Below are 25,997 nucleotides of genomic sequence, written 5' to 3'. Positions count from 1 at the left end.
TTCACGGCATCGATCATCAGCACACTCAGACGTTTTCCCATCTTCGAGGTGGAGATCCCCGAGTAATGATTGATGGGATAGTCATTGAACAGCCACTCTATGTCGAGCGGTAGGTCCCCCGAACTAACTAGGCAGTTCACAGAAACCGAATCCTCAAAGTTGGCTGCCTCTTCGCCAAAATCGAAGTGTGCTATTTTCGGGGCAACTTGTAACGAAATTGGGAAGCGCTTATAAAAGCTGGGGGTTTTAACACAAAAGCTTAAAAAAAAAAATTAAATAAATACATATTATAGTACAGATTGATCCCCAAATGTACCATTAACAACAAGTTCGGTGGTGTAGTTCACTGCTGCAGCGTGATTTTTAGCCCGACAACTATACTTTCCCGCATGACGAGCTTGCACACTATCGATACTCAGCATACTGTTCCGCTTGCCACCTTTGACCACATTGATACCGGAGTATGAGCTAATTCCGTAGTCGTTGAAAAACCACTCGATGTCAATGGGTAAGTCTCCGGAGGAAATCAAACAAGTCACCGAAACGGAATCCTCAACATTCGTAGGTTCGTCACCGAAGTCAAAGGGCGTGATTTTTGGTGGTACTTTTGAGTGGAGGATATTTCAAAGAAAAATTAAATGTTTAAAGCAAACTAACTGAAAAAATCCTTAAGACTATGAAATACTTTTAAGAACTAGTAGGTGTACCGTTCACAATCAATTCGGTGGTGAAGTTGACAGCGGCAGCGTGATTCTTGGCTCGACAACTATATTTTCCAGCATGACGTGCTTGGACACTATCTATACTCAGCATACTGTTCCGCTTTCCACCCTTCACAACGTTTATACCCGAGTACGAGCTAATTCCGTAATCATTGAAATACCACTCGATGTCGATGGGCAAGTCACCATTGGAAATGAGGCACATGACCGAAACCGAGTCCTCAACATTCGTCGGAGTGTCACCAAAGTCAAAGGGCGTAATTTTGGGCGGAACTTGATGAGTGTTTGCGGGAGGAAACAAAATAATAATTGTAACAAAATGTAACTAACAACTGCAGCTTATAGGTTATTTTTATTGTTAAACCGTTGACGATTAGGGCCGCCGAGTATTCACTGCTGGCTGCCTTGTTTCGGGCCTTGCAGCTATAATTTCCCGCATGTCCTGCATGAACGGAATCTATTGTAAGGACACTAGTCCGCTTTCCACCTCGCAAGACCGCAATACCCGAGGCATAGTTGATTGGATCCCCGTTGAATAACCACTCAATATCAATGGGTAAGTCTCCGGAGGAAACGAGGCAGTTAACCGAAACGGAGTCCTCGAAATTAGCAGGTGATTCACCAAAGTCAAACGGTGCTAACTTTGGTGGGGCTTTAGTGCAAATTACGTGTAAAGGAGAGGGAAAACAGAAATATGACTTTTAGAAATAAATTGTGTACAATAATTCACTTAAATTGAATATACATATCGAATGTACCATTCACTATCAACTCAGTTGTGTAATTAACTGCAGCCGCGTGATTTTTAGCCCGACAACTATATTTCCCAGCATGTCGAGCATGGACATTGTCTATAGTCAACATGCTCGTTCTTTTGCCTCCTCGATAGACAGTCATTCCAGAGAAGGAGCTGATTCCGAAGTCGTTAAATAACCACTCAATATCGATGGGCAGATCTCCGCTGGAGATTAAGCAAGTCACCGAAACCGAATCCTCAACATTGGTGGGCTCATCTCCGAAGCCAAAGGGAGTTATTTTTGGGGGAACTTTGGGTCGAACGAAAAAACAAATGAATTTAAATCTGAATATTTACAAACTAAATCGTAATCATTCACTATCAACTCTGTGGTATAATTGACAGCTGCCGCATGATTTTTTGCCCGACAACTATATTTTCCAGCATGACGAGCATGGACATTATCGATAGTCAGCATGCTAGTGCGCTTTCCACCTCTAAGAACGGTCATGCCCGAATAAGAGCTTATCCCAAAGTCGTTGAACAACCATTCGATGTCGATGGGTAAGTCTCCGCTGGATATCAAACAGGTCACAGAAACAGAGTCCTCAACATTCGTAGGATCGTCGCCGAAGGTGAAAGGTGTGATTTTTGGGGGAACTTGGGAGGTCAGAGTTTTTTAAACATAACAGAAACTCATAAAAAGTCTAAAGCCTAATCTTAAGTCTCCCCAAGTAATATTGGAAATACCATTAACTATAAGTTCGGTGGTGAAGTTAACTGCAGCTGCATGATTCTTCGCACGACAACTATATTTTCCCGCGTGTCGAGCTTGGACATTGTCGATTCCCAGGACACTGCTCCGTTTGCCTCCCTTGAGAACATTGATGCCGGAGTAAGAACTTATTCCGTAATCGTTAAAAAACCACTCAATATCGATGGGAAGATCTCCGCTGGATATTAAGCAAGTGACCGAAACAGAATCCTCAACATTGGTAGGCTCATCTCCGAAGTCAAAGGGCGTTATTTTCGGGGGAACTTTGGGAGTAAAAAACGTTGAAATCGGAACGGGAAGTAACAAATAAATAGAAACCAAAACAATATTTTTAATGTTTAAACAAATCCCCAAAGAGGTAATACCATTCACAATCAAAACGGCGGTGAAATTGACAGCAGCTGCATGGTTCTTTGCTCGGCAACTATAATTTCCTGCATGACGAGCCTGAACACTGTCGATACTCAAAACACTGTTCCTCTTGCCCCCCTTTACTACAGAAATTCCCGAGTAGGAACTGATTCCGTAATCGTTGAAAAACCACTCAATGTCAATGGGTAAATCTCCGCTGGATATAAGACAAGTAACCGATACAGAATCCTCTACATTGGTGGGCTCATCTCCAAAGTCGAAAGGAGTAATTTTAGGAGGTACTTTGGGGGTAAAGTGATAAAAGGAAATGAAAAAAGTAATATTAAAACAATTTTATATTAAAAGAAGTCCTCTGAAATACCATTCACAACCAGGATGGTGGTATAATTTACAGCAGCTGCATGATTCTTGGCCCGACAACTATAATTTCCGGCATGACGCGCTTGGACACTATCGATGCTCAACACACTGTTCCGCTTGCCCCCTTTCATAACCGAAATTCCCGAGTAGGAACTAATGCCGTAGTCGTTAAAGAACCATTCAATATCAATAGGCAGATCCCCTGTTGATATGAGACAGGTCACCGAAACGGAGTCCTCCACATTGGCAGGTTCTTCACCAAAGCTGAAGGGAGTAATTTTGGGAGGAGCTTGGAGGAAGTGTAAGGTAGGAATGAAAGAAAGTTAACTAGTTAAAAAAAAGCTATGCTTTAATCAAAGCTAAATATGATCCCCTGCCAACCGTTGACAATCAGGGCCGCTGAGTACTCGCTGCTCGCCGCTTTGTTCTTCGCTTTGCAGGTGTAGTTTCCCGCGTGACCCGCGTGCACAGAATCGATGGTCAGGAGATTTGTCCGCTTGCCACCGCGCAAAACCGCAACGCCAGTGGCATAATCAATTGGCTTTCCGCCAAACAGCCACTCGATATCGATGGGTAGATCGCCCGAGGTAACCAGACAATTGACAGAAACAGAGTCCTCAAAGTTTGATGGGGATTGGCCAAAGTCAAAGGGCGCTATTTTGGGTGGGGCTGTGTTTTGGAAAGGAAAAGATTGTAGGGATTCAAATTATAAAGAACCAATTTAAGCCAGCCCTATCTCGTATAAAAACCGCCCTTAATACCGTTCACAATCAACTCGGCCGTATACTCGGCTGAATCCGCATCATTTCTGGCCTTGCAGGTGTAGTTTCCAGCGTGTCCCGCATGCACGGAATCGATGGTCAGGATGCTCGCCTTCTTGCCACCCTTCACTATTGACACTCCAGTATAGGCATTTATGTGAGCCCCGTTGAATAACCAAGTAATATCCATGGGCAGATCGCCCAGGTAGATCAGACAATTCACAGAAACTGACTCCTCGAAGTTGACAGCATGATCGCCAAAGTCAAAGTGTGCGATTTTCGGGGGCACTTAATGGACAAGGGAAATGGATAAGGAGGCAAATAAATATAAAAATTAAGTTCACAAAGAATACGAAATCTCTAAAGTATTAGCAGTACCATTCACCACCAGTTCGGCGGTAAAGTTCACAGAGGTAGCGCGATTGACAGCCACACAAGTATAATTCCCTGCGTGGTGGTCGCGGACGTAATCGATGGACAAGGCGCTGATTTTCTTGCCCAACTTCACCATCGACACATCGTAGACATTCTCATTGATCTCGCGTCCGTTGAAAAGCCACGCGAAGCTAACCGGAAAGTCACCCGAGGTAACAAGGCACTGAACGCTAGCCGATTCCCCAAAGTTCGAGGGCTCATCTCCGAAATCGAATGGGGAAATTTTGGGAGCCACTGTTTGTGGGGTTTGGTACGGGGAAGGGAGGTAAGAAACAAAAAAAAGGAGTACACATTATAAATAATAAAAAGTATTAACCATTCACTTTCAGCTCGGCCGTGTGATTGACAATTCCGGCTCTGTTTTCGGCTATGCAGGAATAATTCCCGGCATGTTTGGCCGACACCGCCTCGATTGTCAACTCGTTGATGCGCTTGCCGCGCTTGGTAGTCAGTATTTCTAGGTAATCTTCGAAGGGCTGATTGTTCAGGGTCCAGGTGATGTTCACAGGCAAATCACCACCCGAAATGGTGCACTGCACATTTACAAACTCGCCGTAACTCATGGACTCCTCCCCGAAGTTAAAGGGACTTATTTTTGGTAGAACTGAGAATAGTTGAGATTGGGGTTCAAAGGTATGCAAATCAACACAAGAAAATGATAAGTTGTGCGCAAAAATCTTATATCTAAATGAGTAATCCAACCAAATGAGTAAGCTAACCATTCACAATCAGCCGTGCCGAGTGGGCCGTGATTCCGGCCTTGTTCTGCGCGTGACACGAATAAAAACCCGCATGATGCGCGGAAACGGACTCAATCGAGAGCACATTGATCCTCTTCCCGATCCGCGAGAAGGATATGTCATGGAAGCTATCGATGGTGGCGTTGTTCAGCAGCCAGGTGACATTCATGGGCAGGTCGCCACCCAAAATGGTGCACTGCACGGACGCAGGTTCTCCGTAGTTCAGAGGCTCCTCCCCGAAGTCAAAGGACGCTATCTTGGGTGCAACTTGTGGGGGTGGAAGTCAAGGACCAAATAGGTAAGTTCAAAATGCAAGAACAGTTCACAGTAAACCTCGCAGGCTCAGTTAGACAGATGGAGTTAGAGAAATGGGGTTAGATTAGTAGCAACGCAAACAGTCAAGACTTTCGGTAACCGCAACCATTAGAGAGTACTTCAAGATACAATCGATTAGTAAGACCAACGCTATAGGTATTCGCTATATGTCGATTTTAGTACCGTTCACTGTGAGATCAACGCTATAGGTGGTCGTTCCAGCCGCATTGCTGGCTATGCAGGTGTATTTTCCGGTGTGAGCTGGACTGGCACTCGGAATGGACAGCATGCTCGTCTTGCCACTGATGCGATTCGTTCGCATTTGAGGCTGCAACTGGTCGAAGCCGGAGTCTCCGGCACTCCGCTCGAAACTCCAGTGCACCTTGATGGGGCGGTCGCCCTTTTGGATTTGGCAGAACAAGTCGATCGAGTCGCCCATGTTGATTAGGTCATCGTAAGCGAAGGGCACAATTTGGGGCAGAACTACAGGAAGTAAGTGTTGTTTGGGGTTGGGTGTCAAATTATCTCAAATAACGGAACTATAATATAAGTGTACAGAAAGTATTTCAGTAACCATTGACGAGCAGCTCGGCACTTGAGCTCACGTTCCCCGCATTGTTGCTCGCCACGCAGCTGTAGTTCCCCGAATTGGCTGCCTTCACCGATTCCACCGTGAGAAGGCTGATTCGGTCCCCGATTTTGCTGGCCATCACCCCCAGATGTGTAAAAAGGGGTAAGCCATTGTGGGTCCAACGAATTCTCAAGGGGAGATCGCCTTTGGCAAGTCAACTGAACACTGTCACCTTCGTTGGCCTCGGCGTCGAAGCTGAAGGGATGAATGCTGGGCAGGACTGGGATGGGTGGAGGGATGACATTCAAAATTAGTTAGTTAACAAATCAAAATAAGCACTAGGCTCTAAATTGGAGATTGAACGGGTAGTAACCATTGACTTTCAGCTCCGCACTGTAGCTGCTCTCGCCCGCTTGATTGCGAGCCAAGCAGGTGTAGAGCCCACGGTGTTCGGCTGCTATATAGTCGATGTTCAAGGTGCTCGACTTGCTGGACATTCTACCGATCACCACGTCGAAGTCACCACTGTTAAGGGTGTGGTTATTAAGAACCCAGGTAATGTTGATGGCAGATCCCCCTTGATCACGGTGCACTGGATGCCCATGGTCTCGCCTGAGTTGGAAGCCTCGTCGCCAAAGTCAAAGGGTCGGATTTGAGGCGGTACTAGACCGTTCAAAAGGAAATAGGAGTTCGGAATAGGAAAACAAAAAGAGAGAAACATAACTGAAAACACATATTTTGACTGCGTATTAACCATTGACAACCAGTTCGGCGCTTTGCTCAGAAACCCCAGCCGCATTGGTGGCTATGCACTTGAACAGCCCTCGGTGATTTCCATTGATAGAGTCGATGCTTAAAGAACTTAATTTGGGAGACATTTTGATGATCCGGATTCCGACGTGTTCGTTGGTTATTGGTTGTCCATTCAGAGTCCAGTGCAGTTGGAGTGGAGTGTCCCCCTTGAAGACCATGCATTGCACTGCGGTACTATCGCCGTAGTTGGAAGGCTCCTCTCCAAAAACAAAGGGCATGACCTGAGGGGGCACTAGACAGTAAAGGGGGTAGGAATCTAGATCTTACTCCATTCATCAATATGACAAAACAGCTTTTCAGGTTATCCTGTTAATTTTGCTGATACTGAAATCTTTCTAATAAGCTCTGACTCTCTACAAACAGCAAGAACACTCCATTATTTAGCAGGTATATAGGTATATGTAATAAAAAGCCGCTCAGAGCTCCAACACCAGAACCAACAGACAACACTAAGTGAGGACAATACAGATAGTAAGCGTGCTCTTATTTGCAGATATTTTTGTATTTCATGTTGGGACAAACCATTCACTTGTAACTCAGCCACGTATTCACTGGTTCCAGCTTCATTTGTGGCTATGCACTTGTAGACACCTCGATGAAATGCGTTCAACGAATCAATATTCAAGAGACTTGTGCGTTTATTCAAACGCACCAAGGTGAAACCGTTCTCGCCGTTAATTATAGGAGCCGAGTTGAGGGACCACCTGATCTCCAGGGGCAGATCTCCCTTGGGCACCACACAATTGGCACTCGCAATATCGCCCACATCGGCGGCAGATTCGCCGAAACTGAAGGGCAAAACCTGGGGCGGCACTTGAAGGGTGGGAAGTGAGTGGCAAACGATTAAAAATCAGGAAAATAAAATAAAATTTTAACTAATAGTTATGAGTATGATATGAGTAATGACCATTCACGTGCAATTCAGCACTGTATTCAGTGCTGCCCGCCTTGTTAGAGGCAATGCATTTGTACAATCCTCGATGTCTGGCTTCGAGTGAATCGATGCTCAAAGAGCTGGTGCGCGGATTTAGACGCGACAGGGAAAATCCGTGTTCACCGGTTATGATGGGTGCTGAATTCAAGGTCCAGCGGATCTCCATGGGAAGGTCACCCTTCGGAACCATGCAAAAACCACCAGCCATTTCGCCAGTATTTGCTGGCTCAACTCCAAAGTCAAAGGGTTGAATTTGTGGAGGAACTTTCAGAGAAATAGAGATGAGGAAGAGGAAATCAAAGTATGTAAACAACATAAAATAAAATTCTAAAATTAAACAAAATTAGATCTAGACAAACCGTTCACATCTAGAGTGGAAACGTATTCAGCATATCCGGCTGAGTTGTTAGCAATGCATTTGTAGCTGCCCCGATGGACAGCCTCTAATGAGTCAACATTCAGCGAACTGGTCCGCTTATTCAGTCGAACCAACGTGAATCCAAGCTCTCCATTTACAATGAGAGCGGAGTTTAAAGTCCAATAGATATCGAGGGGCAGGTCACCCTTGGGAACCACGCAGGTTACACTCGCCACTTCCCCGCGATTCAAGGGCTCATCACCAAAGAAAAATGGACTGATCTGTGGTGCAACTACAGAGGGAAATCCTTTAAGTCTCTTGAAGTCAACATAGCTCTTAGCCACCAAATAAACCAGGTTCGTGTTAGTAGAAAGCAACTTTACAGACGGATACAAAGGGATCCAAAGGGAGGTTTGACCAACCATTCACTTGCAGATCAGCGGAATAAATCGCTCGACCCGCCATATTCTGGGCCACACAACTGTAGGAGCCCCGGTGTTTGGCCTCCAGTGCATCCACACTCAGGTAACTGGTGCGTGGGTTCAACTGCATCACTGTGAATCCATTTACACCAGTTTCCACAGCCTCATCATTCAGAGACCAATGAATTTTAAGGGGTAAGTCACCCTTAAGAACGACACAAGTGATGCTTAAGACATCACCCATATTCAAGACTTCACTGCCGAAATTAAAGGGCGACACTTGAGGGGGTACTGTAGAATTCGAAAGGATTAAATAAAATTAAAATAAAATAAAAATATAATTGAAATAAATAAAAAGTGCTGTGAGGGAGGTTGCTGCATCCGTGTACCGTTGACTTTCAGCTCCGAAGTGGTGAAACTAGAGCCCGCTTTATTTTCAGCAATGCACTTGAAGACTCCGCGATGATTCTGCTCGACGGCGGCTATATTCAAAACACTCGTCTTGGGAGAAAGCTTTAAGATGGTAATGCCCTCCTCTCCGTTGATGATTGGACGCGAGTTCAGAGTCCATTTGATGGTGATGGGCACGTCGCCCTTCTGCACCATGCACTGCACTCCGGCATTCTCGCCCGTGTTCACCGGATCATCGCCAAAAGAAAACGGGGCTATCGAAGGTGGAACTGCACGGCAATGGAGGGAAGTGAAAGGAAGTGAAGGAAAAGGTTCAGAACGAAACGAAAATCAAACGAACAAGGAACAAAGCGAATTCAAGAGCTTTAAGGCGTTAACCATTGACAGCTAGGATTGCGGATTGTCGTGTTTCCCCGGCGTTGTTGGTGGCAACGCAGGAATAATTCCCGGCATGTCGGGCCCTCACGGACTCGATGCTTAGAACGCTGATGCGTTGGCTGTTCCGGGTGACGATCAAGCCGTCATTGGTGTACACGCGACCGCCGTTCTTGGTCCAGGCAATATCGACGGGAAGATCCCCCCGGTTTACGGTGCAATAGGCGGACACCATGTCAAGTTCGTTGATCACATCCTCACCAAAATCGAAGGGCATTATTTGGGGCAGGACTGGAGAGGGAGAAAACGAAGGCAAAACAAAACTTAAGAAAAAGTCTTCGTAGATGGACAATAACCATTGACTGCCAGCATGGCGGACTGGGTGATGGCTCCCGCATTGTTGGTGGCCACGCAGGAATAGTTTCCCGCATGACGGGCTCGCACGGACTCAATGCTCAAGACACTCAGACGCTGACTGTTCCTGGTCACGATCAGACCGTCGTTGGTGTAGACTCGACCTCCGTTCTTAGTCCAGTAGATGTCCACGGGCAGGTCGCCCTTGTTCACCGTGCACGAAGCCGAGACCATGTCCAACTCGTTGATGCTCTCCTCACCAAAGTCAAAGGGCACGACCTGGGGCAAGACTGGGTGGGGGATGTGGGGTTAACGAAAGAGAACCAAAGAAAATCAAAAGCTCCTAGGAGCGGACTTCGAGGCTATTAACCATTCACAGCAAGGACCGCCCACTGACGGGTCTCGCCCGCATTGTTGGTGGCCACGCAGGAGTAGTTCCCGGCATGGCGCGCCCTCGCGGACTCGATGCTCAGGACACTCATCCGAGTGCTGGTCTTGGTCACCACGATGCCATCGTTGGTGTACACCCGACCGCCGTTCTTCGTCCACGCCACGTCGATGGGCAGGTCGCCCTTGTTCACCGTGCAGGAGGCCGAGACCATGTCCAGCTCGTTGACGCTCTCCTCGCCGAAGTCGAATGGCACGATCTGGGGCAGCACTGTGAAGGGGGCGAGGAAGCGAGGGGGGTCAAGGTAACGGAACTCAAAAACCAAAGAACTAATCAATCTACGAGTCGAAGAGTGGAACACCGCACCGTTAACCCTCAACTCCGCTGTGTGGTAAATGACCCCGGCAGCATTCCTAGCGACACATGTGTAGTTGGCCCGATGACGGGCGTGCACGGACTCGATGCTCAGCATGCTGATGCGCTGCGTCGTCTTGGTGATCAGGATGCCGTCGTTGGACATCAGACGACCCACGCCCGTCGTGGGATCCGGAGCTGTGGTCCAGTACAGCTCCAGTGGAGTGTCACCCTTGTTCACTGTGCATGTGGCAGAGACCATGTCATTCATGTTGATGGTCTCCTCTCCGAAGTCGAAGGGTACAACCTGCGGTGGAACTGATCGAAGGGTTTGGAGTTTCGATTGAGCGAAGGACTAGCGACCATCGATGACGCTGAAATTCTAGAACCCGCCCACAAAGAGTAACATCGACCAGAGCTCAACCTGAAATTCAGGGGGAGTCTGGGCCAGAGTTGGAATATTTGACTTACCCATGACTTGCACTTCCAGTGATCCGCGGGCGGAGTATCCTTCCTGGTTCTTGGCCACGCAGGTGTAGGTCGCCTGGTCTGAGTTTCGTTCCACATTCTCAATGATCAGAGTTCCGTTGGGGAAGACCTTCTGTTTGCGGTTGATGGGCAAGGCACGGTTGTCTAAGGAAGGGAAGAAGGTTTACACCGTTTTAGAATAAGAATTCTAATTAACTTCAAATGGAGTTAAAAACCTTTCCCATTGTTGGAACATTTAATACATTTAATATTTTTTTTTTTTTTTTGTTCTTTTTGTTTACTAAAACAGCAAACACTGCTCACCTCGCTCCCAAACAATCGAGTCGATGGGGTAACCAGCTACGGGGCAGGTGACAATGAGGGTCTCGCCGGCCACGATCGCCTTCTTCTCCATCTGACGGATGTAGGGTAGTCCGTAAACATTCAACTTGGCCGAGTGCTCAGCGATGCCCACTTTGCTCTTGGCAATGCACTTGTACAGACCTCCGTCGTTGGCGTGAACTGAGGTAATGTTCAGGTAGGAAACCACATCCCCGTTGACCGTCACATACTGTCCCACTTGGTAGCGATCGTTGTTGGCGATCTTCTTTCCGTCGAGCTCCCAGGAGATTTCGGGAGTGGGGTTGCCACCGGCGACGCACTTGAGGAACACACTTGGGCCGGGTTCCATGGTCTCTTCCTGGAAGGCCTGTCGGATGACGGGTGGGTCGAAGCGTCCTCCGAGCTTCAGCTCGGCACTGGCCTCCGCCGACTCCTGGTCGTTCCTCACGAAGCACTGGTACATGCCCTTATCCTCCTTCTTCACGGATTCGATGCGCAGAACAGGTTCGCTGTGTCCGATGGCCTTGCCGTCCTTCATCCAACTCACGGTCTTGATGGGATTTCCGGTGTACTGGCAAGTGAAAACGGCGGGACGTCCGAAGTCAACGGTCTGGGTGGGGGGATCGATCTTGGCGGAAAGCGGAGCAGTTACAGTCAGCACGGTCTCAACGCTTTCACCTCCCACAGAGTTGTTAACCACGCACAGGTATTTGCCAGAGTCCTCGACAACCGCGTCCTTGATGATTAGAGTGCCGGAAACCTGCTTCACACGATCACTCAATACGACAGCCTGCTTGCGGGTTGTTCCTTCGATGAACTTGTACCATCTGGAACGATAGGAGAGTGTTAATAGGGAGTTCGAGGGATAAAGTTGGCATTGGAAACAAGTGGGCACAGAGTGAGGCAGTCTAAGCAGCAGAAATTTTGGAGTCCGAGATCCGAGCTACTTACCTTATCCTCGCCTGGAGATAGATCTTACTTACCTTGAAGAAATGCATTTATTTTCAATTTACTGCTCATTCTGTGCACCACTTTTTGGGGATTGGGAAAGCCCTAACCTCGACCTAGTAAGGGAAACCTAATAAACTACCTATAAACCGGTACTGGGTAGCCCTGTCCAGGACAATGTCCTACAAATGTGCCCTGGAGGGGCACCTCATTGATCTCAATGCTCTTTACTGAAATGCGGGGCTTTACAAGGCCAACAGGTCCTGAAAAGTGTGGTATGTATATATCAAGAATATTTGGGCAACACAAGGTGAATCTATCTTTTCAATACAACTGCCTGAATATCTCGTTTGATTACACGAAATAATTGTACCTAAAAACGGGATGGGGATACGCCTGTCCTTGGCAAAGAATAGAAAAACTATGGCCCGATTTCTGGGTCTGCTCCTGCAAACGATCTCCCGATATAGTAGGGGCTACACTACCAATGGGCTCTGAAATTAATCAGTGTTCGATGAGTATTTAAATACGAATGCTTCTATCTGCCTGAATGTTGTTTACGATTGTTAATTGCCTTTTTACCTAAACGCGGGTGTGGGAAACGATTGGCCGAGACACAAAACAGCCAAGTCAGTGCCCGCTGACTTTGTAATTTCCTGCAGCCTCCCACCGGATATTTTAGGGGACACACTGCCAACAGGTTCTGCAAAACATTGTCGCTTGTGTAAGGATGCACCCTCTGTCAAGAATTTAACTGCCCGAATGTTGAACTAACCTGATTATGGGTACTGGAAATGCCTGAGCCTGGCAAAGCAGGGCAAAACTAGTGGATATCTCTTTGACAAATGTGAAACTCTTCGACTCGCCCGAGAAAGTGGGAGCTTTGGCGCCAACTGGCTCTACAAACAAGAATAACAAAATGTTTCAGAAGGGGCTTAAAAGAAAAAGGTCTTATAGTATGTCTTTTTAATGCTACCTTATAAGAGGCACTGGATAGGCCTGTGCCTGACAGAGAAGCGCGAAACTCTGACCAAAGTTACGCACGAACGTATAGCTTTTCATATCGGAAGCAAAGGTGGGACCCTTGGCACTCACGGGTTCTGGGAAAAATAAAAGAGAAGACCCCTAAACTGACTGAATTGCTTGAAATTACCGAGTATAGGGAACTGGAAACGCTTGTGCCTGGCACATCAGTACAATATCACTCGAACTTGCGCCGAGTAGACTGGAAATCTTTGAAACAGTGGCAAAGGTTGGAGCCTTGGCACCAACAGGCTCTGCAAGTTAAAGTTAAATGACTAAGGAGAGTTCTTAGAGAGCAACTAGTAAACTGCCTGAATGGATTTGGGTTTAAAATATAAACTACCTCATAGCAGGTACTGGATAAGCCTGAGCCTGACAAAGTAATGCAAAGCTGTGACCCACTGGCCGAATATAGGAAAATATGTTCGAATCCGTTGAAAATGTAGGAGCTCTAGCGCCAATCGGTTCTGTAAGCAATTATTGGGCATTTACATTTATATTTCATATAATACGTCTTGTGTTTTCGAAAACTGCCTGAAAGTAACAGACTCCATTTGCTAACCTCATAACGGGAACCGGATATGCCTGAGCCTGACAAAGCAGCGCAAAACTCTGGCCCACAGAACGTGAGTAGGAAAATGAGTTGGAATCCGTTGAAAAGTGGGAGCTCTGGCACCGATAGGCTCTGAAATTATGTGAAGTTTTACAATTGTAGTTGCTATGACTGAAAGAAATCTATGAAAACCGCCTGATAAAATCGAGATCTGAGCTAACCTCATAATGGGAACTGGAAACGCTTGGGCCTGGCAGAGCATCGCGAAACTCTGACCCACAGCACGAGCGTAGGAAAACGAGTTGTAGTCGGAGGAAAACGTTGGAGCCCTGGCTCCAATGGGTTCTGCAAAGTACTCATAAATGTTTTAAGCTTTCGTTGAAACTTGCCTAATGATGGGAACGGGAAAAGCCTGAGCCTGGCACAACAGGGCAAAACTGGCATGAATCGTACGCTCGAATATGCTGCCCTTGGAGTCACTCGAAAAGGTCGGAGCCTTTGCCCCTACGGGCTCTAAAATAAACAAATTTAATTCAGGAACTTGGTATTTGAAATTTAACCCTACACAGAACCAGTTAAGCAGCGTTGGCCCTTGTTAAACTAATGAAGGATTTAACTACCTAAATATGGGCACAGGATATGATTGGGCCTCGCAGGTGAGGGCCAGTTCGCTGTTTTGGGGCGTCTGAATGGTAAATGTTGAGGCCACACTAGGAAAACTCGGGGCCTTAAATCCCACAGGTTCTAAAAGGTAAAAAAAAATGAAAATCATTTCGACGAAGGAAGGACTCACAAAAAGAACACTGCCTGGATATTTTAACTAACATTAAAATGAAAATTCTGTTTACTCGCATGTAATGTTACGCATTTTATTTTAATTTTTTTCAATGACTAAGTTCTTTGGTAAACTTAAATATCATATAAATAAATTTAATTCAAAGCTAACTGATATTGTTATTATCTTAATACACAGAGATAATGCTGCGACCCAACCATTAACAGCAAACAATTCTCGAAAAAAATAATTTTTCTTAAGGGCTTTACCTAAAAACAGGGACTGGAAATGCCTGAGCCTGACAGAGCATGGCAAAAGTGGAATGCAATGGAACGTTTTGCTGGAATGCTAGCACTCCTGTTGGCACTGCTGGGGCCTTGGAACCAATGGGTTCTGGGAAGTTACAGGTAATAATATGAATCGATTTATAAAAACTGCATATGTACATATATTGTGTAACTGCTCTGAATGTGGAACTGAGTCGCTCACCTAATAATAGGCACTGGAAAGGCTTGTGCCTGGCAGAGAAGAGCAAAAGCCGAGCCCTTTGACTTTTCCACCTCGATGAGCTTGTACTCGAGGGAAAAGGTCGGGGCCTTGGCGCCAACGGGCTCTGTAAATGAAGTCACCTAATAATTAACCTAAACGCAAACAATAAACTGACTGAATGTTACTTTGGGGGTCGACGAAAGTCCACAAGTGCTTTCTATTTAATTCGATGCCGCAAACTTTCACTTAGGCATTGGACGTGACCTTCCGATCTGAACCTGACCCGAATCACACCGAAAAACGTTAGCAACTAAGCCGAAAAGAAGCGAAAGAAGAAGCGCAGTGACGGTGGGTCAAAAGTAAATAATGCATATTCCATTTCGGTCAAAGTTAAGGCCACAGACATGCGCAAAAGCAGACATAGGGCCAAAATCAGCTGAGCGCGCAACAAGTGGAGGTCACCAGCACCCATCCCGCCCCCTTTCAATGTCATTCGACCTCAAGAAAGTGGCACAAACCAACGGTTGTTGACCCAAAAACGTGCGTTCATTCATGAACGGGTGTGCGAGCGAGATAGATGCGGTCCACACGAGTTTCGGAGGGGTAATTGTTTGGGAAATTTCTTGTGGATGCCAAGCATGCGCGGTGTCGTACGAGAGAGAGAGACTGAGAGAGAGAGCGAAGTGAGAAACAGCTGAGCCGAGTTTGTTTACAAACTTCCCACTCACACCAGTGCAAAAGAAAAGGGGGAAGTGGCAGCACCCACACATGCCTGCTGTTGTTTTGACGATTCCCTCTTTTTGCCATTCCGTCTATGGTTTGTTTACGTAGCTTACTTTTCTGCGTACGAGAGTGTGGGTGCGCGCCTATTTTGCTTGTGTTTTGCTTTGCGCGCGCATTTTTATGAATGGACCCTCCGCCCCTCGATAACACCCATTTCCCCCTCGCATAGCACCAAAACGTGGGGTAAAAGTTCACGCTTCTCATGTATAATTAATGTCACGTCGCGGAACGCTCTAAAAAGGGCTGAAGAATCTAACCTGCTAATGGGCACCGGATATGCCTGGGCGGGACAAAGCAAAACTATGTCCATTCCGGAATTTCTCTCGATTCCGGACCACTTGGTGTCCACCGAAAGAACGGGGGCCTTGGCCGAAATGGGTTCTGGGGAAAGAGATACATTTTGGTGTGTTTTGGGAATAGCTAAAATGTTTGGGACGGGGTTAAATCTCTTCCTCAATGGGATCCTTTACTGCAGCGAAAACTGATGAATTTATTGGCATGGGGAATTCTTACAATGCGTTTACTTTTACCGAATGAAAATATTGCTTTTGACAAAATTAATCTAAAACTGTATGTGTTTTGACCCCCTATAACTTATAGAAATTATTTTCTTAATTCGTCACATCCGTACGTTTTCTAAACTCCCAAACTAATTTTGTTGGACAAAATACGACTTCTGCTTACCGAAAACTAGGAGCCGGAAACCCCTGGGCCGGGCACAACAAGGATATAGAGTGTCCTTCTAGCAATTCCAGAGGTTTCTGAACTAGAGCAGGAGTTCTGGGAGCAGTGCTCGAAATAGGCTCTGTGAAGAGTTTATTACAAAGTATTAACCCGTGTATAAAACGGAAACTAAGCCTGATGTTGGTTTAAGAGTGCAACACTACACACCAAAAGTTGGTAGTGGAATTTGAACTTTGCCGGCCTAGTATAAGTCCTAGTATATGTCAAAAATATCATTATTCAAGCGATCAAATAGTAACTGCTATTATTTCTACTGGAATGATTTAAGGTATTTTCATAAACATTTTGGTTACCTCACTGAAGTTCATAAATTTCAATAACCTTAAATGATTTGATAGGACTTTGTTTTCTAAAAATGTTTAGACTTCGATTTTTGTCTAACCTAAAAGCGGGAACTGGAAAAGCCTGGGCTGGGCAAAACAGGGCTAGATTGGTGGACAGCATCCGCTCGATCCAAGAGCGCTTAATGTCATTGGAGAGCAGAGTTGGAGCCTTACCACCAACGGGCTCTGAAGTTTAAAATATACAAAGTTTGGTTTTTTTGAAAGGATAAACGTTTTTGAAAGAAGTTGAAACTTAAGCCTGATGTTGGTATAGAACCCACCTAAAACTGGGAGCCGGGTAACCCTGCGCTGGACAAAGTATGGCGGTGGACGCCGTAGATTCCACTATGTTGGGCTTATATGTAAGGGCGTTTATCTTTGGCGGACTACTGCTAATTGGCTCTACGAAAATGAAATGAAAACATTTTTAAAGCTAAAGGCAAAACTCTTTATATTAAAACTGCCTGAATACGGAAAGCTTATCATAGGTCAAATAATTATTCAAAGAACTGCTCCTATTTAAGAGTAAACCAACCTAAAACTGGGAGCGGGATAACCCTGGGCTGGGCACAAAATCGAGAGATCGGTGTGGCCGGGCACTACTAAAGGTCGGGACTGCAGAGGTGGCACCTTGGGAGCAGTGCTAGAAACCGGCTCTAAAAAATATTTTAAGCAAAATGTAAAACTTGTCCATTTCACACCATACCCCACTGCCTGAATGTTTCTTATTTCTGAATTTATTATAGGTTTACCTAAACACTGGCACTGGATATCCCTGAGCAGGACATAAAAGCGCCAGAGTTGAAGAACCGGAATAGGTCTTCATATCGAACTTTGCCAGTGATATCACCTTAGGCACTGTACTGCTAATGGGTTCTAAAGAGATTATATGAAACCAATATTAAATAGAAAAGAAGAATGGAAATTGAAAACTCTCTGAACTTCGGGATTACCTAAAGGCCGGTACCGGAAAACCTTGAGCTGGACACATTATGGCAACAATTCTGCCCAATCGTACGTATTCAATATTTGTTTTTTGAATAAGCGCAACCCTGGGAGCAGCCCCACTAACGGGCTCTGAAAAAATAAGTCATAACGTTCTCAAACTGTTTAAAACACAATCCCTATCGAAAACTGCCTGAATAACTGCGGGGAAACACCTGAAAAATGGAACCGGATAAGCCTGAGCGGGACAAAGCAAGGTTCCACTGCCGCCTAGTGCTATATCAACATTTCGGGTCTTATCGCCGGAAGTGAGTCTTGGCCCCACACTGCCAACAGGTTCTATAAGATACGTAAAGGAATGTAAAAAACAAAGAAAGGATAAACATGAAAACTGCCCAAAGGATTTACCTAAAAAAGGGAACAGGATAGGCTTGACCAGGACAAAAGAGCGTACAACTGGAGGACAGACGAGCTTCGGCACTTTTCAGTCGATTCTCTACACTGATTTTTGGCGCAACACTGCCCACAGGTTCTAAACAAGTTTTTGTCAATTTAGTTAAAAATGAGTGAAAAAAGCTAATCTAGAAATCTGCCTGAATGGTTTGGGATTACCTAAACGATGGCACCGGGTAAGATTGAGCTGGACAAAAGAGGGTCAAGGTGGCTTTGGACAGTGCCCCCGCGTCCTTAAGTCGCTCACCCACACTGATTTTAGGACCTACACTGGCCACAGGCTCTAAAAGAAAATTATTTATGACAATCAACGAATCAACTCTTCAAATAAAAACTGCCTGAGGAATATTGGTGCGGGTCTCACCTGAATGCCGGTACTGGATAGGATTGCGCCGGACAAAATATGCTCAAGTCTCCCTGCTGGGGAACTTCGGCATCTTTGCGACGCTCACCAACACTAATTTTGGGAGGTACGCTGCCGACAGGCTCTATAATCAACAGGGAAAGCGAGAGGTGAGGACCACAAACCTAAGCCAACTTTGAAAACTGCCCAAGTTACTCGACAATAATAAAATTTACCTGTCACTCAAATAAGTTTTGTGAGGAGTGGGGACCTTGTCTCAGGTTTGCGTGACACTGAGTGGGTTAAATCGAGCGGAAGTTCTGGACACAAAGCTAATTAGAGTTTGCAGCCAATGAGGCTTGGTGACCTAATCTCGGCTCACTTGTAATTGGAAAACTTTGGACAAGCCGAATAATTCGACGGCTTGTAGATATTGGCAACAAGTTACCTATAGAAAGGCACGGGGTAGGCTTGAGCAGGGCAGAAAATGGCTATTGTCCTGCCCCGTCGGATGCTGTCGTGGCTGAATCCGTCCTTTTTATTGACACGTGGCGCCACGCTGCCCACAGGCTCTAGAGTTTTGGGTATGGGGATTATCAAGACTAATAACAAACTGCCTTAACGTAATGAGGAACTAGAATCTCGACAATGACCCACCTATAAAAGGGCACTGGAAAGGATTGGGCAGGACAACGGAGTGCCACAATGCCACCATTGGCGATTCGATCGTGGCTAAACTCATCGTTTTTGTTCACTTTGGGCGCTACACTTCCAACAGGCTCTAAAATGTTTATTTAATGTAAAACCCATTTAGCCAATGAAAACTACCAGAGGATGGAAGCCTGGGCACTCGACATTACCTATAAACAGGCACTGGATATGATTGAGCAGGACACTGAATGGCAATGGTCTTATAGCTTTTGATGCGATCGTGATTAAACTCATCCTTTCGATTAACTCTCGGCGCAACACTACCGATCGGTTCTGTGAGAGGTTTGGTATTAGTTTTATTTCAAATAATCTGACTGAATGGGTTTACGTACAGGACAACGTGTATTTAGGACTTTACCTATAGGCTGGGACTGGATATGATTGAGCTGGGCAAAGTAAAGCCAGTGAGCCATTAGACTTGGCCACAAAAATGCCCACTTTATCTTTAATTTCAACTTTAGGCGCGACACTGCCAACGGGTTCTGAAATTATAGGTTCCAAAGTCTAAAGCAGTCTTCTTAAAAGGAAAACCTGATCTGATGGGCAGTACTCAACAATGTTTTTACCTAAAAGCTGGCATTGGATATCCCTGAGCCTTGCATAATAAGTTCAGTGAGTTTTTCGAGGCTCTGATATTAACACCAAATTTATCCTGCATATCAACTTTGGGCGCCACACTGCCAACAGGCTCTGAAAATGACGTTTTAATGAATGGCCAACACTAAAAGCCTGATATGTTAGGAGGTTCTCAACAATTTCTTTACCTAAACGCTGGCATGGGGAAGCCTTGAGCCTTGCAGAACAAATTCAAGGACTTATTCGAGTTTCTAATCGTAAAGTCCATCTTATCGTGCATATCGACCTTGGGCGCCACACTGCCCACGGGTTCTGAAATCGATTGTGAGATAGTGGCTTAGAAATCCAGTCTTAACTAACGAAAACTGCCTGAGAAAGGGGAACTCAAAAGAATTCCTACCTATATGCTGGCATGGGATACGATTGAGCTGGACACAGCAGGTTCAAAGCCCGACCACGAGGTTTGTCTAACCAAGTTATTCGGTCTTTTACATCCACTTTGGGAGCGACACTGCCCACAGGCTCTGCAAATAATATAAGTAACTTATAACATCCTACAGTGCTACCTAAAATCTATGTCCTTTTAAGAAAACTGCCTGAGCTGAAAGCTTACCGGGCACTTGGCATGGGAAATGACTGAGCTGGGCAAAGCAAATTTAGGGAGGTGCCTTCTGGTTTGTCAATCCACTTGATCCGGTCGTTGGGATCCACTTTGGGAGCTACACTGCCCACAGGCTCTATGAAGATTTATCATGAGGTTGTATTCCCTTAACTCTTGATAAGCTGTCTAAATGTTGGGGCAAACCTTTAAGCCACTCACCGAAAGGCAGGCACTGGATAAGACTGAGCTGGACAAACTATCGAAAGACTCTCACCCAAAGCTGCACGAGCGTAGTTAATCTCGTCTTTTATATCAACTTTGGGCGCCACACTACCAACAGGTTCTAGGAAAGAGTTCATATTTGAGCTGACATCGAAATGTAAGCCTGAATGTTGGTCTAGGCTATTACCTAAAGAACGGCATGGGGTACGACTGAGCAGGACAAATAAGAGCCTTGGACGATCCCGAACGAGTCCTGGCAAATGTAAACTCATCGCGAGTATCCACTTTGGGTGCAACTGAGCCCACGGGTTCTGATTTACAAATAAAACTCTCGTTAGTTATATCTCAATTTTAACTGAATGTTGGTCAAGGGTATCGGAGATAACCTAACGATGGGCACTGGGTATGCCTGGCCAGGACATTGCATGGAAAAATCCTCTGACAGCTTCACTTGCAGCACTTGAAACTTATCGTGCAGACTTGTAATCTTGGGCGGAACAGATCCAATAGGCTCTAAATATTCAAAGAAATCTAATTTAGGTGCAATATTCTAAAAAAATAAAAACCACCTGAAATGCTGGAATGGAAGGACACCCACCTAACAACCGGAACAGGATATGCTTGCCCTGGACATTGCATGGAAAAGTCGCTTTCCAATTGAACCTGCACCAGTTGGAACTTATCGTTGATGTTGTTGATTTTCGGTGGCACTGAGCCAATGGGTTCTAAAACATTTTAGTACAATAAAAATCTTGAGAAACCTACAGCTAAGATCTGTCTGAATTGAAGTTGGGATAGGTTTACCTATTTATGGGCACGGGAAAAGCCTGACCAGGACACTGCATTGCATATGTAGCCCCCAAGGCAACCTCCATTGTGCGAACTCTTTCTAGGAGATTTAACTTTGGAGGCACAGAAGCCACGGGTTCTATGGGGAATATAATAAATTAGAGGATTCAATAGTAGCCAAAATATCCAAAACAAAGTATTGAAAGCTGCGCTGCATGTTGAGCAAGATTGATTTAAAATAAAACAGGACCTTTTGGCTGTTACCTTACCTATAAACGGGAATGGGAAACGACTGGGCTGGACACTTGAGGCTCAAACTCCTGCCCACATAACCACGGGCATTGGCCACCTCGTCGTCTATGCTAACTTTTGGGGGCACACTGCCAATGGGCTCTGAAAAAGGAATCAAAGGCTGAAGTAACCGAACAACCCCATTTTTAACTGACTGAACTGGGATAGTCCTAGTAGATTAAATTGCATTGGCTAAAATTCGGAGAACGCCCTGTAAATTGTAAAGTGTCCCAAATTGATGGCATGCAATGCGAACCTGTGGGCAGGCATCGGATACGACTGCGCAGGACATAGCAAAGCGAATCCTTTGCCCGAGGATATCTCGCGTGTCTGCAGCTTGTCCTGGACATTTATTTTCGGCTTGACGGAGCCAACGGGTTCTACGAGCAAAGTATGGAGAGAGTCACGGTAAAGCTAGGAAAACTGCCTGATGTTGGGGGAAAGGAAAACCCACCTGAAGGATGGCGTTGGGAAAGACTGAGCCATGCAAAGCAGCGAATAACTGCTGGAAAGCTCCACATCTATGAACTGGTGCTTGTCTTGTGGATTCACTTTGGGACGGACACTGCCAACGGGTTCTATACATTTAAGGAATCAAAAACTTAAGGTGCAACTGACTGAATGCATTTGGAAAGGGGAAGCCTTGCGAAATCTTACTTGAAAACAGGCATGGGATACGATTGAACCGGACACTGAATGTTGAAACTTGTGCCGCTCTGAACCTGCATCATTTTAAAACGCTCCAGAAAATTCAACTTGGGCGCCACACTACCAACGGGTTCTATAAAGGGGCAAATTTTAAGCTATCCCGGCGACCTCCGAAATATGTAACTAACCAAAACCTGAATGTTGGACTGAGTATACTAAATTTACCTAGAAATTGGCTGAGGATACGCTTGAGCTGGGCACAGAAGACTCAAACTATGCAATGTTTTGACCTTCACGTGTTTCAGGTCGTCGGAATTTGTAATCTTAGGACTGACGCTACCAATAGGTTCTGCAAGAGAACATTTCAGTTTCTGAAAAGTCTGCTAAGCTAATTGGAAACTGCCCAAAGGGACGATTTTAACAAAACATTCACCTAAAAAAAGGCTGGGGATACGCTTGAGCTGGACAAAGTAAGCTCAAATCTTGACCTCTCTTTCCCTTCACATGCTTTAAGTCTTCACCCGTATTGATTTTGGGACTGACACTGCCAACGGGTTCTAGAAATAAATTATGGCGTTTGAGAGACTAGCAAAAATTCTAGGTTAAACTGCCTGATGTGGGACAGAAATTTACCTATAGACGGGCACTGGATAAGCTTGAGCTGGACAAAGAAGAGTTACACTGGCCTCGAGTTTAACCTTCACCGTTCGCGAATCATCGCCAGACGTGAGCTTTGGACCAACACTGCCAACGGGCTCTAAAATAGGTAATCGAAAACGAATAAGCCTCGATAAATCTGACCACCTGCCTGAAGTTTGGGATATGGACTAGGAAATTTACCTAAAAAAGGGCACTGGGTAGGCTTGAGCCGGGCACATCAGAGTTACACTTCCCATCGTAGGAACCCGAGTGAGAGTTATGTGCTCCTGATTGCCATTGCCATTTAGCTGGGGACTGACACTGCCGACAGGCTCTATCGAAAATATAATGTTACAAGGTCGGAAGTGAAGTCTGTTCAACAGCCTTAATGTTGGGTTGGGTTACCTAAAGAAGGGCACTGGGTATGCCTGAGCTGGACAAAGAAGCGTGGCACTTGCTGCCAGATAAACTCTGAGAATCCGCGACTCATCTCCGCTGGTTAAACGGGGACCAATACTGCCAACAGGCTCTGGGAAATGGATTCAATAACCCATTAGTATATCTCGAAAGGAACACCTTCAGTTGGGATAGGCGGATGTCTTACCTAAAGACTGGCACTGGATACGACTGAGCTGGGCACAATAAAGTGGTGGCTTGGCCAGCGGAAAACTGAACCACTTTAATGTCGTTCCCAGAAAGAAGTCTGGGTCCAACGCTCGCAATGGGTTCTTGAAAGATTTCAAGGGGGGATGCAGATTATAGAATGGGATTTCTTACAAGTCTCAATTGGAAACTGGTGCTAGTTGGTCTGGGCCAGAATAGATTTATTAATCCTACCTAAACAAGGGGGCTGGATAGGCCTGTGCGGGGCAGAGAAGGGTTTGACTAGAGCCTTCATTCCCCGTGAAACTGCTGCTCGTCAGAGTATTGGGAAACTTGGGTGAAACCCTGCCAACTGGTTCTGTGGATAAAGCGAAATTTATAAAGGTTAAAGACCTTACAAATAATGCCAATAAATAATGATAGAACAGATGAGCTGTTGAGTGACTTACCTTGGGCGCAGTTCGAAAGAGCATAATAAGTGAAATTTGCCAAGTAATTGGACTTGAATTATAGTTTAACTGTTACGTTGCCTTTAATTTGGATTAGTTGAGAACGGACCACACCTACTCTAATCGGCTTTATTTCAAGCTCTCATCATTGTCGAGTACCCTATCCCAACATTCAGGCAGTTTTCAATTTAGACTTATGCTAAAGCAACAAGTTTTTGTTTAAGGCCATAAGTGGGCCAGCTATTTTTAAAAGTATACTTTTCATTGCAGCATACATATGTTTCGCATAGAGATGTTAATTTATTGGGCGCAAAGAAATAGATTTTAAGCTAAAAATCTTTTTGATTGCACTAAAAAATTGTTGCTTTATTATATTATGTGCGAAAGATTTATTTGGAAACTCCAGTCGCAGAGATTTTGTAAACGTTTCCATTCATCCAAGTGCAATTTCCAAATAAAAAACTTAAGATGTTTTGAACAACTAATATTGGAAATAAGCTTAAATTTTTTTGTAGTAGATAATTTTTGGATACTCTCTTCAATGAGGGCGTAATTCTTATTTATTTTGTTAATTGATGACCTTTTTATTCAAAACAACAATTTGAATTAATGAAAGAATTTAAAAGTGTATGGGGCTATTTCCAACATTTGTTGTTCTTTTCAAAATAGTTACAAATGGAGTTGTAACTACTCTGATCAGACTAACGGAGAGTAAGCTTCAAATAATATATTTCACAGATATTTTTAATTTAAAATTCAATATTTAAGTAAAGTTGAATGACATAGTTTTAAAAATGTTGTATGGCACCATTTGAAACTTACTCTACAGTAAGAAAACTTCAGCTATCGGGGTTTTTTAATCCACCAATGTTGGTTTTTTTCTTTAACATAAAATTTGAAAATATAAATAACTGAAGTTTCCTTGCTCGACGCGTGTAAAAATATTGGCCAACAGGGCGGACTTACCTGTGATAACCAAACGTCCTTTCGTGGCACTTAATCGTGTTTCTCCTGTCAGACGATGTTTGGTTCGGCACTGGTAGCTTTTGTATCCATCCTCGGGTCCAACTTCACGGATGTGCAATTCTCCAGAGGGCAGCACCAGATATTTTCCATCTGATTACGTAATGTTTCAGATAGAAGCAATTATAAAACATATATGTTAGTAATGTGCCAGCATTCGTTGCAAATTAACTTTATTTACACTTAATACTTTTGAAAAAAGTCAATTAACCAACGTGCATTTAATTGAATTTATTCCCAGTAAATTTGAAAGCCACATGGCATTTTAATTCCTTCGGTTAAATTTTTGTTTTATTTCTCGTTGCGCAAAAAGTTTTTGACTAATTTTTGGCCATGCGACGTGACTTTCAAATGATTAAAACTAAGTCTTGAGGTGAAACTGAAGGAAAAGTTATATTTAACTAGGTTGAACAATTTTTAATTTCTACAATTGTGTTTGAAGACACTGTTTAGTGGGTAAGTTCAATTATTCGAGTTCTCCTTCAGTTTTATTTTAAGAACTTTGTTGAAATTTCGATTTTATTGCAATCTTGTTTTGATAGAATCGATTTTATTTCAACAGAATTCGATGCTTAAAATTAAACTATACACCAGCAATGCAAGGAACGTGTGGAATAAACAAGACGGAATGATTTATCGTAATCTATTTACACGATTGATTAGAATAACATTTACATTTCTGATCGATTGCGGGTTCTTCTATTTCGATATTCCACAATTTCCCTGGCACTACTATTTTATTCTATACATGCACCGACAAAAATGCCAATAATCTTATATTATATGTGGATTACATATTATGTATATACTTGTGATATATACAACAATGTTTGGATTATTAAATTGAAATGAAGAGTATGTACATATTGTTAGGCGATTGACTGTTTATTAGCATTTTTGTATGTATTTACACTACGCTAATTTATCAACGCTACGTTCAACTACATGAAGGGGTTTCGGTTTCTTCGGGCAAGTCAGGAGCGACTCATGGATTGTGGGAAGGGAAAACTAATAAGAGGCTGGGGTGGGGAAATAAAAAAGAAAATAAAAAGGAAAGTCG

The 25,997-nt window shown here is 44.6% G+C and overlaps 1 protein-coding gene across 50 annotated transcripts in view; it reads right to left on the bottom strand.

Annotated features, from left to right (window-relative positions):
- The window catches only part of LOC108094287 (Down syndrome cell adhesion molecule-like protein Dscam2), a 73,777-nt gene that overhangs the window by 20,364 nt on the left and 27,416 nt on the right, over positions 1-25,997 (bottom strand). For 5 of the 50 annotated variants that reach the window (XM_043208077.1, XM_043208065.1, XM_043208100.1 and 2 more), the window contains exons 5-8: positions 24,881-25,030; positions 23,064-23,196; positions 10,989-11,833; positions 10,668-10,829 (exon numbers count right to left, since the gene is read on the bottom strand). In XM_043208077.1, coding sequence (XP_043064012.1) covers positions 10,668-10,829; positions 10,989-11,833; positions 23,064-23,196; positions 24,881-25,030 — 1,290 coding nt within the window. Of the gene's footprint in view, positions 1-707; positions 996-2,966; positions 3,255-4,477; positions 4,766-5,399; positions 5,700-7,122; positions 7,414-7,507; positions 7,799-7,893; positions 8,185-8,314; positions 8,606-8,703; positions 8,995-9,824; positions 10,113-10,208; positions 10,515-10,667; positions 10,830-10,988; positions 11,834-12,536; positions 12,658-12,729; positions 12,854-13,320; positions 13,445-13,751; positions 13,876-14,574; positions 14,699-16,261; positions 16,383-16,703; positions 16,831-16,925; positions 17,047-17,179; positions 17,301-17,396; positions 17,521-18,833; positions 18,958-19,662; positions 19,787-19,860; positions 19,985-20,492; positions 20,617-21,093; positions 21,221-22,029; positions 22,154-22,232; positions 22,357-22,656; positions 22,781-22,856; positions 22,981-23,063; positions 23,197-23,267; positions 23,392-23,699; positions 23,824-24,880; positions 25,031-25,997 lie in introns of all 50 variants that reach the window. The other 45 variants (XM_043208106.1, XM_043208107.1, XM_043208101.1 and 42 more) reach the window with 37 other exon arrangements.

This window comes from Drosophila ficusphila, unplaced genomic scaffold, assembly GCF_018152265.1.
Source record: "Drosophila ficusphila isolate 14025-0441.05 unplaced genomic scaffold, ASM1815226v1 contig_414, whole genome shotgun sequence".
Taxonomy (NCBI): Eukaryota; Metazoa; Arthropoda; class Insecta; order Diptera; family Drosophilidae; genus Drosophila; species Drosophila ficusphila.
Note: the sequence above shows the minus strand (reverse complement) of the source record. Positions and strands in the feature narration are given on the sequence as shown.